The 17,319-nt window shown below is 42.3% G+C and overlaps 2 protein-coding genes across 2 annotated transcripts in view; one reads left to right on the top strand and one right to left on the bottom strand.

Moving 5' to 3' along the window:
* Positions 1-5,711: 5,711 nt before the first annotated feature.
* Positions 5,712-17,319, top strand: part of LOC134217654 (carbohydrate sulfotransferase 11) — a 91,502-nt gene continuing 79,894 nt past the window's right edge. The window contains exon 1 of the mRNA XM_062696464.1: positions 5,712-5,841. The gene's annotated coding sequence lies outside the window, so the exon portion shown is untranslated. The remainder of the gene's footprint in view (positions 5,842-17,319) is intronic.
* Positions 15,415-17,319, bottom strand: part of LOC134217653 (uncharacterized) — a 91,410-nt gene continuing 89,505 nt past the window's right edge. Inside the window, exons 2-5 of the mRNA XM_062696462.1 lie at positions 16,314-16,503; positions 15,880-16,254; positions 15,698-15,804; positions 15,415-15,640 (exon numbers count right to left, since the gene is read on the bottom strand). Of these exons, the coding sequence (XP_062552446.1) occupies positions 15,421-15,640; positions 15,698-15,804; positions 15,880-16,254; positions 16,314-16,503 (892 nt within the window). The 3' untranslated portion in view covers positions 15,415-15,420. The remainder of the gene's footprint in view (positions 15,641-15,697; positions 15,805-15,879; positions 16,255-16,313; positions 16,504-17,319) is intronic.

Below are 17,319 nucleotides of genomic sequence, written 5' to 3'. Positions count from 1 at the left end.
CAGCTCGGTTGGCTGGTAGGTTTACATGGCGAACCCTGTCAGACACGCACAACAGCGACCACTTTCCGATAGCGGTGTCCATACCCGGTTGGTCGCGCTCCCGAACAGCGCGACAAAAATGGCTATACGATCGCGCTGATTGGCCGTTGTATGAACATATAACTGCTCAAACTATCCGTCCAGACGTTGAGTGGAACGTGGAAAGCTTCACCGAAAAGATAATCGCAGCGGCAACTCGTGCCATACCACGATCCAGCGGCCGAGTAGGCCCAAAAGCTGTACCTTGGTGGTGCCCCGAAACAAAGGCAGCAATCCGGCATCGGCGAAAATGTCTTCGATCTCTACGGCGGTTACAAAAACAAAATCCTGACCAACCCGAAGCATTGGCGAGGTTCCAGGAAGCCAGAGCAGTGGCACGGAAAGTGGTCAAACAAGCAAAGGAGCAATCATGGGAAAAGTTCGTGGAAAGAATCACACCCAGCAGTACGACGACCGAACTGTGGCGAACGGTTAATACTCTGCGAGGCAGCCGACAACAGCGATCTGTTGTAATCAAAAGCGCGGATGGATTTACAAACAACCCCGAAGAAGTTGCTGAAGAATTGGCCGAATATTACAGCAAGAGGTCTGCTACCTCCAGCTACCCCTTATTTTTCCAAAAGGCAAAGGTAGTAGCTGAGCGAAAGCCCATAAATTATTCGCCAAACACTGATGATGTGTACAACGCCGACATCTCCCTTAACGAGCTCCTGTGGGCTCTTGATAAAGGACGAAGTACTTCAACAGGACCTGATTCGGTTGGATACCCCTTGCTTCAACGTCTTCCGCCGTCCGTAAAAATCATCCTCCTTGAGCTTCTTAATAAGATCTGGTCCGAAGGCGAATTCCCAACTAGCTGGCGAAATGCCATCATCGTTCCCATACCAAAATCAAACTGCAGCGACAGCGGACCTGCTGCGTTTCGTCCAATCTCGCTCACCAGCTGCATGGCGAAACTGTTTGAACGGATTATAAACCGCCGGTTGATCACCGAACTGGAGTCGACGGGTCGTCTTGACAAGCGTCAGCATGCTTTTCGTGCCGGCCGAGGGGCCTACTTTGCTGAGTTGGAAAAGTATCTACCAACCGCTGATGAACATGCTTTAGTGGCTTCCTTGGATCTTTCCAAAGCCTACGATACCACTTGGAAATATGGAATTTTACGCAGCTTGAAGTCTTGGCGGATACGTGGTCGTATGATAAATCTGCTAAAAAGTTTTCTTTCGAAAAGAACGTTCCAAGTATCCGTAGAGAGACACTTGTCTCGCGAGCATCCACTAGAAAACGGAGTACCACAAGGTTCAGTTCTATCAGTGACACTGTTCCTCATCGCAATGCAACCCATTTTCCGAGTTATACCAACAAAAGTCAACATATTGTTGTACGCGGACGATATTCTCCTCGTAGTACATGGCAAGAAAAACGAGGGGCTACACCGAAAACTACATGCCGCTGTCAATGCTGTCAACAAATGGGCTAGAAGCGTTGGTTTCACCATATCGCCATCGAAGTCACATATTTTCTACTGCAGCCCAAATGCACGCCGAGAACCTTCGTCGCAAATTTCCATCGATCGAGTCCCCATCCCAAGAACTAATCGGTTAAGAATCTTAGGTGTAACCCTAGATCGAACCTTGACGTTCAAGGGTTATTGCCGAAATGTGAAGGAAGCCTGCGAATCTCGGTTGAGAATTCTGCAGATGATCGGAGCCAAACTCCCACGTGGCAATCGTCTTTCCCTGCTGCAGGTTGGATCTGCACTAGTAACCGCAAAATTGATCTATGGTATTGGACTAGTGAGTAGAGCAGGACCTTCTACTCTGCAAACCCTCGCCCCCGCTTACAATAAAATGGTCCGCTATGCCTCTGGAGCATTCGTTACTAGCCCTATAAATTCGGTAATGGCCGAGGCGGGTACATTGCCCTTCGAACTGCTCGCTACACAGGCCACAGCTCGGACGGCTATTCGACTACAGTCCAAAAATACCAGCCATGCTACAGCACTCACTCAACGAACATCTGATCGTCTCCTAGAACTAACGGATTCATCGCTTCCCGCAGTTGGTCAGCAAGATCGACTAAGCGATCGCGTGTGGCATGCCCGTAAACCGGTTGTTTTGTGGGACGTGAAAAGAAAAGTACGCGCTGGCGATCCACCGGAGAAAGTCCAGCCTATTGTTCGACAACTCCTAGAGACACGATTCAATCGTTCAACTGTCGTTTACACCGATGGTTCCAAAGACAGCAACGGTTCTACAGTAGGTGCCGCATTCTTCAACAATGGGATTACGGGAACGTACAGCCTTCCAAAAGAATGTAGTGTTTTCTCTGCTGAGGCATATGCCCTTAAAATGGCCGCTGCCATTCGTAAATTCAATAATGAACTAGTGATTCTAACGGACTCTGCTAGCTGTCTGATGGCGCTGGAGACTGGGAAGTCTCGACACCCTTGGATACAGGAAGTGGAGCGAATAGCTCAAAGCAAACCAATACGATTTTGTTGGATTCCTGGACATGCTGGAGTTAACGGTAACTCCGAAGCTGATCGACTAGCCAACGAGGCCAGAAGACAACCAACCATCGACGTTGAGATCCCTGCTGAGGATGCGGTTAAAGCCATTAAAAAAGCAATACCCCGTCAATGGGATAACAAATGGTTTGAGTGCAGGAAATCGAAGCTGAGGGAAGTGAAGTGCGATACAAAAAGGTGGACTGGGCGTGGGAGTGCCGGCGATCAGCGTGCGCTCACGACTGACCCATACTTTTATTTATTAAAGAAAGAACCTCCACCGAATTGTGACTGTTGCGGCTCGGTATTGGACGTGAAGCATTTGATCCTTGAGTGCAGAAAGTTTGACGAAACACGACGAAAATACGACATTGGTACAAGTCTGCGTGACGCTTTGGATAACAGCGAAGAAAAATCGACGAGAATGTTAAACTTTTTACGTGAAACTGGTTTATACAACAAACTGTAGAAAAATTGCATGGAGCGAAGTAACGGCGCAGGAATCGACAATACTACACAAAGTCTTTCCCCAGTGCCGGCTGTTGCCGGTAATTCTGGAAGCGATAGTGTAGTAGTCTCGGCAATGGCTGGCACTGTGGGACAAGAAGTCCCACAGGTCAGAAAACTGGTGTTCCTTAATCCAAGCAAATACTGCCGTGCATAATCTCTTTTCAGGTAACCCACAATACTGGAGGAGAGCTTCGTAGTCGGCCCTGTCCTATGGGACACTCCGGCGGCTGATGAGGTATCGCCAGCGCTAGTATAAGAACAGAAGATGAAATTCAAGGAAACACAAAATGAAGTACAAGCTAAAAAAGTACAATAATGGAATAGGAGAACAACGATAGATAAGATCATCATAATACTTATAAGTAATGCAGAAGATCAGACACGAATGCACCCTTGCGGTGTGAAGTGTCCCAAATAAATAATAATAATAATAATTATAGGCACAACATGTGGGAATGAAACATGTGAATAAAAATAGGGAACCATAATATAATACGTATATAAACAAACCCGACGTTGCATATTATGGACACGGGGGTGGCCATAATAGGCATGCTAGCTAGGCTACATCATTTTAAAATGCATGATTTAGTTTTATGTACGAAACCCGTTGCTATTATCTGTTGCTTGTCATCTGGTACAGCAGAACTACAGTTTATCAAGTTGAGGCTTGCTCTAGCGGAGTGACTGAAGTAAATTTCATTCCTTAAGGGGTCCATTACAAGCACTCACTCCCTATATGGATCACTTAGAGTTTGTACCATTTTTGAAGAAATCTATACGATTTTTGGTTACACATGTAGATGTCAAGGTCTACACTGCCCATGAACGCATATTTGAAACACTCGCATTTTTGTTCATTTTGTAAAAAGTCCGAGAATCGTCCAGAAAGCTTAATTTACTGCATCTAACAGTAAAATAGGCTTTACTATCTTGCCTATCTGTGGTAAGCTAGAAATAATTGAGTTTGTGGGGAGGATTGACAAACGATTTACAAAATCCACCAAAAAGCAAATGTTACAAATATGCGATCATGAGCAGTATATTGGAGTATGAATCACCAGGAATATAGACATATGGACCGCTAGGATCATGCACCAGATCAAAATTTATTAAAGATCTTTAGTTACGCGAGTAGGTCTTAAAGCCTATGCTTCAGAAAATTCTTGGAAGAGAATGCTGATCAATTTTATTCTGTGGGTTTCTATTGCTGTATAGCTCATAGAAAAATCTACTCCTCCGCTCGTTTTTGGTCGCGAAGAAAAATACGCGCAAGATTGTCGCCTAAGAAAAACATACCTCTTTAAAAAAAAAAACTAACTTGATGTTTAAAAAAATGCCGCCACGTGGTGCATTCCGACGGTGAATGCTTGGATAACACGTGCTATTTGTACTACGGAGAAATTTTTCATATCTAGCCTTGGAAAATAATCACGAAAATTGTCATTTTGTTGCAAGGCACAATACTATTTACAATGCTTAAGGTCACTCCTGACAGAATCCAAGTTTCAAAGTGCTCGCGTTTTCGGGGGCACACCACTCGATACGGAGGCGGAGGACAACTGTCATTTTTGTTGATTCAGCTTTGCTGCGTCGCAGCATGCGTGAAAAAATAAAAATGACAGTTGTGCGTTGCTTCCGTATCGAGTGGTGTGCCCCAAAAGATATTTTAGTTACTAGATAAAGATTGTCGCTTCGGTTCCCTTTGTTCTGCTGTCCGAAACATGTGTGGTACATACCTGTCAAATCGTATGGATTTTCCTTCTTTGACATTTAGCTCCCCTATCCTCGCCAGCAAAAGATGTTCCGGACAGCGACGACAGCGACAATCTTTATCTAGTAACTAAAATATCTTTTTGTGCCCCCGAAAACGCGAGCACTTTTAAACTTGGATTCCGTCAGGAGCGACCTTAAATGTATCAAGAGAATAAAAAATTGAGCAAAAAAATACGTTATTTAAGAAAATCTTCTTTCCGATATAAGGAACATAAACAGAAGTTTGAGTGTGAGTAAAACACTACGGAAACGGAACTCCAACTCTCCTGCAAAAACAGTTCGCTTTTAGTGTGAAATTATAGCCTTTCGGTGCAGCTTTACTGTGCGAGAAAGCCGAAAATAGGTTGGGTTAGAAGGTGTGAATTGGAAGGGACTAGATAGTGCATAGCTGAGAAATCGTTCTACTTTTCATCAGAGCACCAACCAGACCAGACGTGTGGCAAGTTCAAAACAGTAGTCGCTGAACGACTTTTGTTGATAGTCACAAATTGAGATTCAGGTTTATGACTCAAGATTTAGCTGGTGCAAGGAAGAAGCTGGACTTTATAGGCGTGTGATTAGTGTTGACAGGCATTCAATTGCATTGTGCTGCGGGGTATGGGAACTATTTACACTTCAACCACAAAACTTTTCAAAAGAAAAAAAATGTTTTCGACAGTGTCAGTGGACGTCGTTCGTTGGCTAGTGTAATGCTTCCTTCAATGAGCGAAATGCTCAATGGAGGCATTGATCAGTGCAGTGTATTTCTATAAAAAAAATACGAGAAAAGCAAAAACTAGAATATTGATCTGGTGTTAAAAGGATGTTGTTGTATGTGAATAGTACGCATGCAGTTTTGGCCAAAAGTTTTCTTCATTACAAGTGCCATAACTTCAGGGAATGCCCAGTAACCTACGCGTTTTATTGTTGCAAATCTCAACTCTTTTACTAAGCTGAAAAACGATCTTGTCCTTGTAAAGATCCAGCACTGTTCGGGCGGTCATGAATAGCAGTCATCTACATTATACGTAAGTAGAGTATAGAATAGGTCACAACTATAATGCATGTACAATAGATTGAATGTATCTGGGGTCAAAACTATATTATTATGAAAGCTTGACCTATTGCCACCCACGATTAGTTTTGAGTTAAGAATATTCTAGATATATGTAAAAATGCTCCTAGAACTATACGAAAAATATGTAAAGGAATGAATGAAATGTACGAAATAATATTCAAATACATCCGGCAAAGCTTATTAGACTTATTTGTACAACGTTGGATGGGTCCAAATCGGGCTTCAGAATATCTGGTAAAAATCCTATTCGATCGTGTGCTCTCCGATCTTCTAAATGGAGAACTGGGGCTAATCGTAGACTCTGTAGCTGACAGAGAATGGGGCAGTTCAAACGGTGTTGGCCCCGTGGTAGAAATGGATGGGATCCGATTTGAAGTTGTCGACGAATTTATATATCTTAGAACACTCGTTACATATACCAATTATGTCAGCCGCGAGATGAAAACAAACATGTTGCGGCTGTCAGTAGAACTTTCTACGGTTTGCGTAACAAGCTTAAGTCTCAAAGCTTACAGACACGAACAAAACTAAACCTGAAAACATCGTGGCTTCCACCAGCCGCTTTATAAGCCATGAAGCATGGACGGTAAAAGATATAGACTATCGGATTCTGTTTGAGTATTTGAGCGGTGATGCGGCGTGATGGATGCATGAGTTGTGCCAAGTTGTACATAAAAGCAAACATCGGCCGCCAGATAATTTTTTTTTTATTCTTTATCAAGGTGTTTTTTAATTTTTAATTAAGTCTAAAGCCGCTCTAGGGAGCCAAGACATTGGGAGCTTCAAGGCTCATCGATCACAGCCGTCGGCTCGAACTACTGGCGAAGACCATCGACCTAACAAGGGCCCTCCAACAACGTCATCGAAAGCTAGCCAACGCATAAACCAAACCGCAAGTACACCTAAAATGTCATTCCACCCTTTTTGATTATTCCCCTGCGAGCGTTAATAGCAATGTAATTGGCAAGCAATGTAATTGGTAGTTGGACTTATTTGAAGACACACTTCCATGTATGATATACATTTTTGACTATTTTGCGATCTTCGTACCTTAACGACACTCCTCACGAAATCCAAGTTTCAAAGTGCTCGCGTTTTTGGGGACACACCACTCTGTACGGATGATGCGCACAACTGTCATTTTTGTTGATTTATAGCTTTGCTTCGTGCGTGAAAGAATAAAAATGACAGTTGTGCGTTGCTTCCATATCGAGTGATGTGCCCCCGAAAATGCGAGCTTTGAACTTTGGATTACGTGAGGAGTGACCTTAAACGAGGGACCCAGACCTTAAGCTATCTGGTCCACTGTAAGAAAATAAGTTCTACCTTGACCGTGTCCATTTTGGTTGCTCGAACTCAGCCGCAGAACTCGAAAATGACAACTGATTTACAGAATCCAACTTCTGACAGATGAGTGGCGAAGGAGTGTTGCAAAGGATTATAAACGTTCCCAAACCACAATTTTCCAATTGAGCAGCCAGGGGCTTACAAATTGATAAAATATGGCAGATTACAGTGGGCGGAAAATGTAGTGCGCATGCCGGAGCAGAAACCAGCAAAAGTAACGTTTAGCAGAGAACCTGGAAAAGGACGTTGGCTCCGCGGTAGACCCCACTCGGAATTGTATAAAATGGATATGTGCTGATTCTCCAACAAATTATTCAGTTGGCTGCATGCCCACAGTAGTGCAAATTCGATAGTCATATTGATGTAACGTATATTCTATCTATTCCAGACCTTGATTTACCTCAGACGGAAGAGTAGACGATATGTTGATTCAATCGCTTCCAAACATTTTTAAGGTGATTATACAATAAAGCCAGAATTCGGCCATTTTGTAAACCACGTGCTTTTCCAACATTTTTTTCAAGAGCACGAGATGAAAGAACCATACCGCGTATGGGGCTGAAATAATGGTGGATCGTTTGCTTAGTTATGCTGAACAATCATAATTTGAGTTTCGGCAGTGTACGAAAACTATTACGCCAGATTTGGGCTTTTGGAAATGTATGTAAATAAACGTGTGGTTAATTTGAAATTCACCACGGGCTTCATTCTATAATCACCTTAACGCCTTTCAACTCTTCTCCGAATGAGGCGACGAGCAAGCTCTGAGGCATACATAACTCAAGCAACCCTTGCTGACGTTCAATCATCTTTTTCTTTCAAGCGCATAGGAAAGATAGGATTTGTTTTCATCGAGAAACGCTTTTATGTGTATTTTATTGGAGGGAGGACTAGGAAGTTCTTGGACTCGTTCGTAATAAATCAAATAAAATAATAAAAATTGTCATATTTGAACACGGAGGAATTAGAATTTACAACTAAATTATTTTAAAAGTTGAAGGCCATTTTCAAGAAATTCCTATATTACTTTCATTAGAATGGCAAAGGTAGAAGCACGATTTCTTGAAGTGACTTAGGCTTCCGAAGCGTTTCCCGATGAAAACATTTCCTATCCTTCCCATGCGCTCGAAAGAGAAGGATGAGTAAATGTCAGCAAGCTCTATAGAAATATTTCTAGAATCTTTTGGAATTGCTTCAGAAATTTATTTATGATGTTCTTTAACCCTCTAAGACCCAAAAATTAGTTTTCATCTGCTCAAAAACACTTCCTTAAATCAATCTTAGTAATAACAACTTTTAATTTGCGATTTAAATTTTTTGATCTTTTGAATTTTCTGGAATCTTTTTTTTTGTGTCTTTATTACAGTGCATTGGAGGCTTAAGCTGGCTCATCTCTCATATCTGGAATCTAAATTTAACACTGCCGATTTTTCACAATATCTTGAAAATCTCCATACTATATTGCAGTACATATTAGAATTATTAAAGTTTTGAAACCTTTTTCATATATTTTCTGCGCAAAAAGGCATAGAAATAGTTTTTTTTTAATTAACAGGACCTACCCTGCTACCCTTGGAATATTTGTGTTCCAAATGTCTTTTTTTACTCTAGATTGGATCCTTCTAAAGCTATGTCCATTTAGAATCCGGAATTATAGAATTATCTGTATCTCGGTAACGGATTGACGTACAAGTAAGGTTTATACATCAAAATAAGGGTAATTCACTGTACTTTAAGGAAAAATTATTGATACAAATAATTTCTTCTTGTTTCTAGTGAAAATTCGTACCTTCTTCTTCATTCCTCTCATCAAAAGTTGCACACCTCCGGAGTCAACTTCCTTGACACATTTGTTCCACATTTTGGTCATCTGAGTCGCGTCTCGAGCTGTTTTTCCACTTTTTCCACTTTTCTTAAGCTTCCGCTTCATTACTGCCCAAAATGTCTCGATGGGCCGGAGCTGTGGGCAGTTGCGTGGATTTATGTTTTTATCGATGAAATCTTCGTTATTATAGCGGTACCACTGGATGACTTCCCGGCTGTAGTGGCAACTCGCCAAATCTGGCCAAAACTTCACGGGACCTTTATGGGCTTTATGGAAGGTCGACCGCGGTTTTTGAGACATTCCTCCTTGTACAGCTTCGAGTCCATCGTCTTATTCGTCACAAACACTTAGGTCTTTGCCCCACAGCTGCATATCCCTTGCCAAAATCATCCGTTTTTTTTTGCAAGTTTGTTCAAAAATCAAACTTAAACTTCGCAGGAGCTACTCCTCGTGCCGTCACCATGTAGAATTTTTGGCTAGGAAGCTGTCCGAAATCCATTTCGACGTAGGTTCCATCGTCGAAGAGCAGGATTATCAACGTGGGTGTGCAGACTTTTTTCTCTCCTTGCGGCTTCCATCTGGAATAATTTTTGACACGCTGCACGAAACTTCGTGAAATTTATACCACAGCAAGTGGGTGCCTAGGTAGACAAACCGCTGTAAAAGAATTCTTGCAGCGGTCACTTTACGTGCCGCTGCAATACAATAAATGATTCCGGATTCTAAATGGACATGACTTTATTATACGTAGGACTCGTGTAGGACCCTTCTATATTCTTTTAATCTTTATTATTGTATTTTTTATTTTTCAACACAGCAGGATCTTTCTAAATTTCTTCACAATTCATCTCCCGTATGTTCGAACTATCCTAGAGGAAAAATCTGACTTTCTTTATATATAAATACAAACGAGGTCAAGACGAATCGATTGGTGACAAAATCTTGCAAATCGGTCAACCCGTTTGTGAGTTAAATTACCTCAAAGAAAATGCAAACTCATTTATAATATACAGAGATTTTATCATAAACATAACTGATTTAAAATGGCTTGAAAGCTGTTTCACCACATTATTCTTATAAATTCTTCTTTTGTGAAAAAATCTCAGAAATAATGTATCATTATTCGAAACTTTTGAAAATATTAATCATAACTTTTTTCAATAATTATCCACTTTTCACTGAATTTAAATACCCGGGCAAACTCAACAACATACCCATTTCATAGTTTTGACAATTATCTTTCCAACGGTGTATCAAATTAATAAATTGGACCGTTATTCGCTGAGAAAATTGCATTTGTTTGAAATGCTTTTTTTTCGATTTTCACAATTTTTCTAAGTCTGATGTCTGTGGCGCAATGAGTTTACATCACAGAGGTCTGGAATTTTAGGAATCTAGGTTTGAACTTTCCGTCTATCAAATGATATAAAAGAAAAGTCATTCAACGCGAATCAATTTTTCGATTTTTGGCCACCACTTCCCCATAGTGGCATTGGTTGTTTTGGGCAGTTGCCGGAGCAGGCGATTGATGCTGTAGAGGAGTTAATTCGGGAAAGTTCTGAGCATTGAACGCAGGAGGTTGAGTTCGTATCGGCTAACTGTCCATGCTGGCCTTTTTTCTTATTTCGAAAAAATGCCGCTCGTTTGGGGCATTCCTTAGCAGTGGCCTCATGCTACTCGTTGCATTTGGCGCCCTTGAATCAGAGCCACTTCTCGCCGCACTGCATACATCGAAGAGACAGATACCAATTCCTGGTGCCGTGCCCAGTTCATACATAGCGTTAAGTCTCTGTGCATTGGTCGGTACCGTTTTCAATTCCCTGAACGAGATATAACCGTTCTTCAAATGTACGAAATACAGTTGGTCGCAGTATTTTCGTGTCTTGTCCCGTTTTGCGATCTTGTACACATAGGTGAGAAGCAGATCACTGTCCACCATTATTTTTTGCAGTTCTTCTACAGGAAGATCGTCGAGACCACGTAGCCCACGTAGCGGCTTGTCACTGGGGATGTTATGTTATGAGTAAAATATTCGTTCTTGTTTTGCTTCAACAAATCCAGCAGCCTACAATGCTGGGGTTTCGAATCAGCCTCGCCAACACAAGTGCATATTGCACAAATACAAACCGAGCCGAATTGAAAAAAAACTAAAGAGAGCCGCGAATCGACCGATTCGGAAGTTGGGCTCTGAATTCTAGTGGTGCAACTCCGGATTTGGTTCAATCATTCATTTAGTTAACATCTAAACAGATAACACTGGATCAACAATTTGACACCAAAATGCACGGTTCGAGGCCGCATCTCTCCATCCTCGGATACGCCCCACGCTCGCCAAGTCGTTTTGCACCTGGTCTGCCCATCTCGCTCGCTGCGCTCCACGCCGTCTCGTACCTGCCGGATCGGAAGCGAACACCATCTTTGCAGGGTTGCTGTCCGGCATTCTTGCAACATGTCCTGCCCATCGTACCCTTCCGGCTTTAGCTACCTTCTGGATACTGGGTTCGCCGTAGAGTTGGACGAGCTCATGGTTCATTCTTCGCCGCCACACACCGTCTTCTTGCATTCCGCCAAAGATGGTCATAAGCACCCGTCTCTCGAATACTCCGAGTGCTTGCAAGTCCTCCTCGAGCATTGTCCATGTTTCATGTCCGTAGAGGACAACCGGTCTTATAAGCGTCTTGCACATGACACATTTGGTGCGGTGGCGAATCTTTTTCGACCGCAGTTTCTTCTGGAGCCCGTAGTAGGCCCGACTTCCACAGATGATGCGCCTTCGTATTTCACGACTAACGTTGTTGTCAGCCGTTAGCAAGGATCCGAGGTAGACGAATTCCTCGACCACCTCGAAGGTATCCCCGTCTATCGTAACACTGCCCAAGCAGCATAACTTGTTTCACTACTGAACATTTCACTGTGTTGCAACTATTCGGAAAGAAATAATCTTTGCGTATGTGCCATCAAACATAACACTCTTGCAATCTAAAAAGCGCAAGAGGTGGAGCCTACGGAAACATCCACTGATTGCAGTAAAATTGCAATAATGTTGCAGAATTCTACAGCGGAAAAAAAAATAAAATAAAAATATAAAACTGGATTCGATTTATGAATCTTGTGATTGATAGTCCTTCACTCTACCATAGCACCATTCGACACTTCGAAGGCTCTGCATGTTGACTCACCATAAAAACCATACTTGGGTTTTCTGTTACTTGATTGCACCATCACCGGAAAAAAATGTGAGTTGTCAAAACGTTGAACTATGCTAAATTAAACATGAAGACACACTCAACTTATATGCAACTTAAATTGAACAAACAAATAAATTTTGAAAGACGCATTGAAATTACATGGTAAAAAATATGCAACTTGATGATTTTGTTTCGTGTTTGCAACATAAAGTGCAGTATTCTTTGGTTGTTTGTTTCCAAATTTCAAACACGTACTGCATTGCAATTTTAATGAAACATTGATCACAACTCGAAAGTTTTTGACATCTTGATGGAACTTTTTCGTGCTTTGATGTTTTTCCAATGCCTTTATTGAAACTGAATAGAAACAAGGTGCTTTTAGGAAGGTGTTGCGTGTGCTACTTGGGTGCTTCCCAGGCGGGCCCTGTCGCGCTCGGTTCCGCCCACAAGCATGTACTTTGTCTTTGATGCATTCACCACCAGTTCAACTTTTGTTGCTTCACGTTTCAGGCGGGTGTACAGTTCTGCCACCTTTGCAAATGTTCGGCCGACAATGTCCATGTCATCCGCGAAGCAAATAAATTGACTGGATCTGTTGAAAATCGTACCCCGGCTGTTACACCCGGCTCTCCACATGACACTTTCTAGCGCAATGTTGAACAACAGGCACGAAAGTCCATCACCTTGTCTTAGTTCCCGGCGCGATTCGAACGAACTGGAGTGTTCGCCCGAAATCTTCACACAGTTTTGCACACCATCCACCGTTGCTTTGATCAGTCTGGTAAGCTTCCCAGGGAAGCTGTTCTCGTCCATAATTTTCCATAGCTCTACGCGGTCTATACTGTCGTATGCCGCCTTGAAATCAACGAACAGATGGTGCGTTGGGACCTGATATTCACGGCATTTTTGAAGGATTTGCCGTACAGTAAAGATCTGGTCCGTTGTCGAGCGGCCGTCAACGAAGCCGGCTTGATAACTTCCCACAAACTCGTTCACTAATGGTGACAGACGACGGAAGATGATCTGGGATATCACTTTGTAGGCGGCAGTAAGGATGGTGATCGCTCGAAAGTTCTCACACTCCAGTTTGTCGCCTTTCTTGTAAATGGGGCAAATAACCCCTTCCTTCCACTCCTCCGGTAGCTGTTAGGTTTCCCAGATTCTGACTATCAGTTTGTGCAGGCAAGTGGCCAGCTTTTCCGGGCCCATCTTGATGAGCTCAGCTCCGATACCATCCTTACCAGCTGCTTCATTGGTGTTTAGCTGTTGGATGGCATCCTTAACTTCCCTCAAGGTGGGGGCTGGTTGGCTTCCATCGTCCGCTGAACTGACGTAGTCATCTCCTCCGCTGCCTTGACTTTCACTGCCTGTACTTTCAGTGCCATTCAGATGTTCCTCGTAGTGCTGCTTCCACCTTTCGATCACCACACGTTCGTCCGTCAAGATGCTCCCATCCTTATCCCGACACATTTCGGCTCGCGGCACGAAGCCTTTGCGGGATGTGTTGAGCTTCTGATAGAATTTGCCATATTCTTGGAGGCGGCGAAATCAATTAGTCCTAGGCCGTTTTCGTTCGTCAGCCGGTGAGCGCTGAACTTCCCAATAGTCGGTCTAAACTCCTCCTCTTGGCCAACCTGAGCGTTCAAATCTCCTATAATGATTTTGACGTCGTGGCTTGGGCAGCTGTCGTACTCACGTTCCAGCTGCGCGTAGAATGCGTCCTTATCATCATCAGTGCTTCCGGAGTGTGGGCTATGGACGTTGATTATGCTGAAGTTGAAGAACCGGCCTTTGATCCTCAACCTGCACATTCTTTCATTGATCGGCCACCACCCGATCACGCGCCTTTGCATATCGCCCATCACTATGAAAGCTGTTCCCAGCTCGTGTGTGTGTGTGTTGTTGCAGATCTGGTAGATGGTATGATTACCTCTAAACGTTCGCACCATTGATCCCTTCCAACAAACCTCCTGCAGCGCTACGATGCCGAATTCACGATCCTTGAGCACATCGGCGAGTATGCGTGTGCTCCCGCTGAAGTTGAGAGATTTGCAGATTTGCGGATTTGGTTATATTCGGCGATAAATCTATAAGTATCTCTGGATTAGATCTTCCTGCTTACAGTGTCTACACGTTTTGATTTGGTTAGTACAGTGGCTACTGTTTTCCTATATGCTGAAGATTGATGGAATTGGTGTTGACATACGAATTCGTACAATTTGCACACGAAGGGGAAGGAAGTGTTGATATAGTACTTACTTAATGAGAGAGCCCCAACTCAACGATATCTTCATAAGTACCACGAAGTTGGATATTGAAGAAAGGTATTTGTTGGTCAGGATTTGCCTGTAGTTGACAATGAGTTTGCAAAAATATCGTAACCGTTCAAAAATGTAATTAGTAACACTTTTTGCACAAGTTCCGAACAACGAGTTGTTCAAAATAAAGTTCATTTTTTTATTACTCGGCAATGCTTGTAGCAAATACCAATTCATTAGTCACGCAGCACGCTAATTCCTTCCTTCCTTCCTGATTACTATTTTATTTTTCGTTGTCCAGTACTTTGCTATCGCAGATAGCTCATAAACTTAATTGCCTCGCTATTTCGAATAATCTATACAATCGAAAACGAATTATAAAAGACCGACCATCGTAGCTGATTAAAGATTTTTCTAATCATTTGCAATTCGTTAGCTGAAGTAAACGCCGAAAATATGAAGTTTGTGCTGCTTTTTGCAGTAATTCTGTGCGCCGCCTGCGTCCAAGGAGCCCCACTGGAAGCGGCCAATATCCAAACCGAAATCGACCAAGCAGATCCTCGGTCCGTATTATCGAGCAGCTCTCACCACATCCCGGATGACGACCCACTGGTGTCCATCTTCGTCGACATCTTACACGACGGAGATAGTGAAAGCGATTCGGAGCAATCGGAGAACAAAGAGGCCTCTTCCGAAACCGAAGTAGCACAATCTCCAAAAGAAACATTGAAGAAAAGTGTTGCGGCAGTCGAGGACGATGAAACACCGGAGGATGAAGTTGACGAGGAACTGGACAACCGAATTGGACGGTTCGTCAACATTCACGTAGCGATTGATAATCGTGGAAATGGCAACGGCGACGGGCTTGTGAACATACCAGCTTAAAAGAAATAAGTTTCAGAAAGTGTGACTCAAATTGTTGATTTTGAATAAATAGAATCGGTTTTCAGTTCATGTAGCAGAATACTTCGAACATCCGAAGGATTCTCGATTTTGGCAGTTAATTCGTTCAGAAGACTTTCCTTTAATTCCATTGCAGATGCTGATTGATCATCAGTTAATTTAATTGAGCACTTTTCCTCGTAATCGGAGTAAATCGAATGTAAGAGTGCTAGTATTTGATGAGAATGTCTGAAAAATAGAGTGATGTGTGAATGTCTGGTATCTAAATAATAAATTTTCGTTTACCTGCAATAGATTTTTATTCTTTGTCGCAACAACTTTAGGGCATCCAATCTTATCAGCATCGAGCGCCAATATCCGTTATCATCATAATAGAGGATATTGGGAAGTTCCTAAGAGCAAAAGTACACAAGAGACAAATTTGTTATCGTTATCAAGCGGGATACAAACTGACGGGAAAACCATACCTGATTGAGTTCATTCGTACTCACTAATCTGAACTTCAGTGACTCGATGCAAAATCGATCGAAGCTGCAATCGGGTACCTTCGGGAACTCCAACTCAATCATGAGGAACTCTGAAGTGGCTGTTACTGTAAGCAAATCCTTGAATGTGTCTCGTCCATTAAAACCGACCTCCAGATTGGTGCTGTAAAGATCGGTTCGCTTTACTTCAACGAGACCGACAAATAGCTGAAGACGGGGACATGAATCCTGTCCAGTCGTGGCAACGTCGTAGGTTACAAAACATTCTAAAACAGTCGAAAGTTCCATTGGATCGAGGTTTGAGATCCTAATAGTGGCCACCAGAAGTGCTGTTTGCTCTGAATGCAAGGCATTCACCTAGAAGAGATGTCAATCAAATACATATGTTGGAATTAGAAAAGAAAAAAATCCTATACCTTTGGCTGCTCCCATTCCTGTTGAAAGCATGGGAAATCAGAGGTGATGTCATCGGCTTCCAAAATTTGTTCCAAGCTCTTGAAGTTGTAATCGTCATCACTCAATTGGTAGTATTTCCAAGAGTATTCAAACTTTCTTTTCTGAGCAATGTCATTGATGAATAACTTCAAATTTGTAAGAGTGAGACGTCTGAAAAATGTAATAAAACAATTATAAGTGACGTGTAGAGTTATTTAAGAAATTTGAAGCAGTTTCTCATGGACAATCAAAATAATTTTTCGTCGGAGTTCGTAGGAAATATATTCCAGGGAAATTCGACTGAAATTCGAATGGCTTTTCGAATAAACATCCAGTGGAACTTCGAATAAACTTCCCATGAAAGTTCGATTTTTTTCCCTTGCATGCGATTGACTTTTCGAATGATTATGTAGTAAAAATTTAAAAGACTTGCCAAATGAATTTCCCGTGGAAATTCAAAAAAATAATCCTCGCAGAAATTCTAATAAACTTTCCATTTATATTCGAAAAACTTTTTCTTCCCTTTTTCGGCTCTACATTCTAACTGATTTTCAACTTTGAATTATTTTAGCATTTCCGTAGTTTTAAATTGGAAGTTTATCTATGCGGGGAAATTGCATGAAAATATAACTTGTGTTGCAGGTAATTTCCCGAGGAGATTCGAAGAGATTTCAGATTAAGTTCAAACAAAATATACAGACCAGAAAACCCATCATTGCTCATTCCACCCTAGTCACATATTTCGCAAGGTGCACTCACTCCTACCTAACGCATCCTTTTCCAACTGGCGTTCTTCATTCCCTTTTGCATTTTCCATCAACAATAAACCTCGTGTTGTAATCTGGCTTGCTCCATCTCTTTCCATACCATCACATCCAGCCTCATGTCCTACATCAAACTTTCCGGTTAGGTAACTCAAAAGAAAATCGCACGCGGAAAATACTGCATAATCCCATCCCACTCTGTTAGAACAAATTTCGAGAAGGC

This window comes from Armigeres subalbatus, chromosome 2, assembly GCF_024139115.2.
Source record: "Armigeres subalbatus isolate Guangzhou_Male chromosome 2, GZ_Asu_2, whole genome shotgun sequence".
NCBI lineage: Eukaryota > Metazoa > Arthropoda > Insecta > Diptera > Culicidae > Armigeres > Armigeres subalbatus.
Note: the sequence above shows the minus strand (reverse complement) of the source record. Positions and strands in the feature narration are given on the sequence as shown.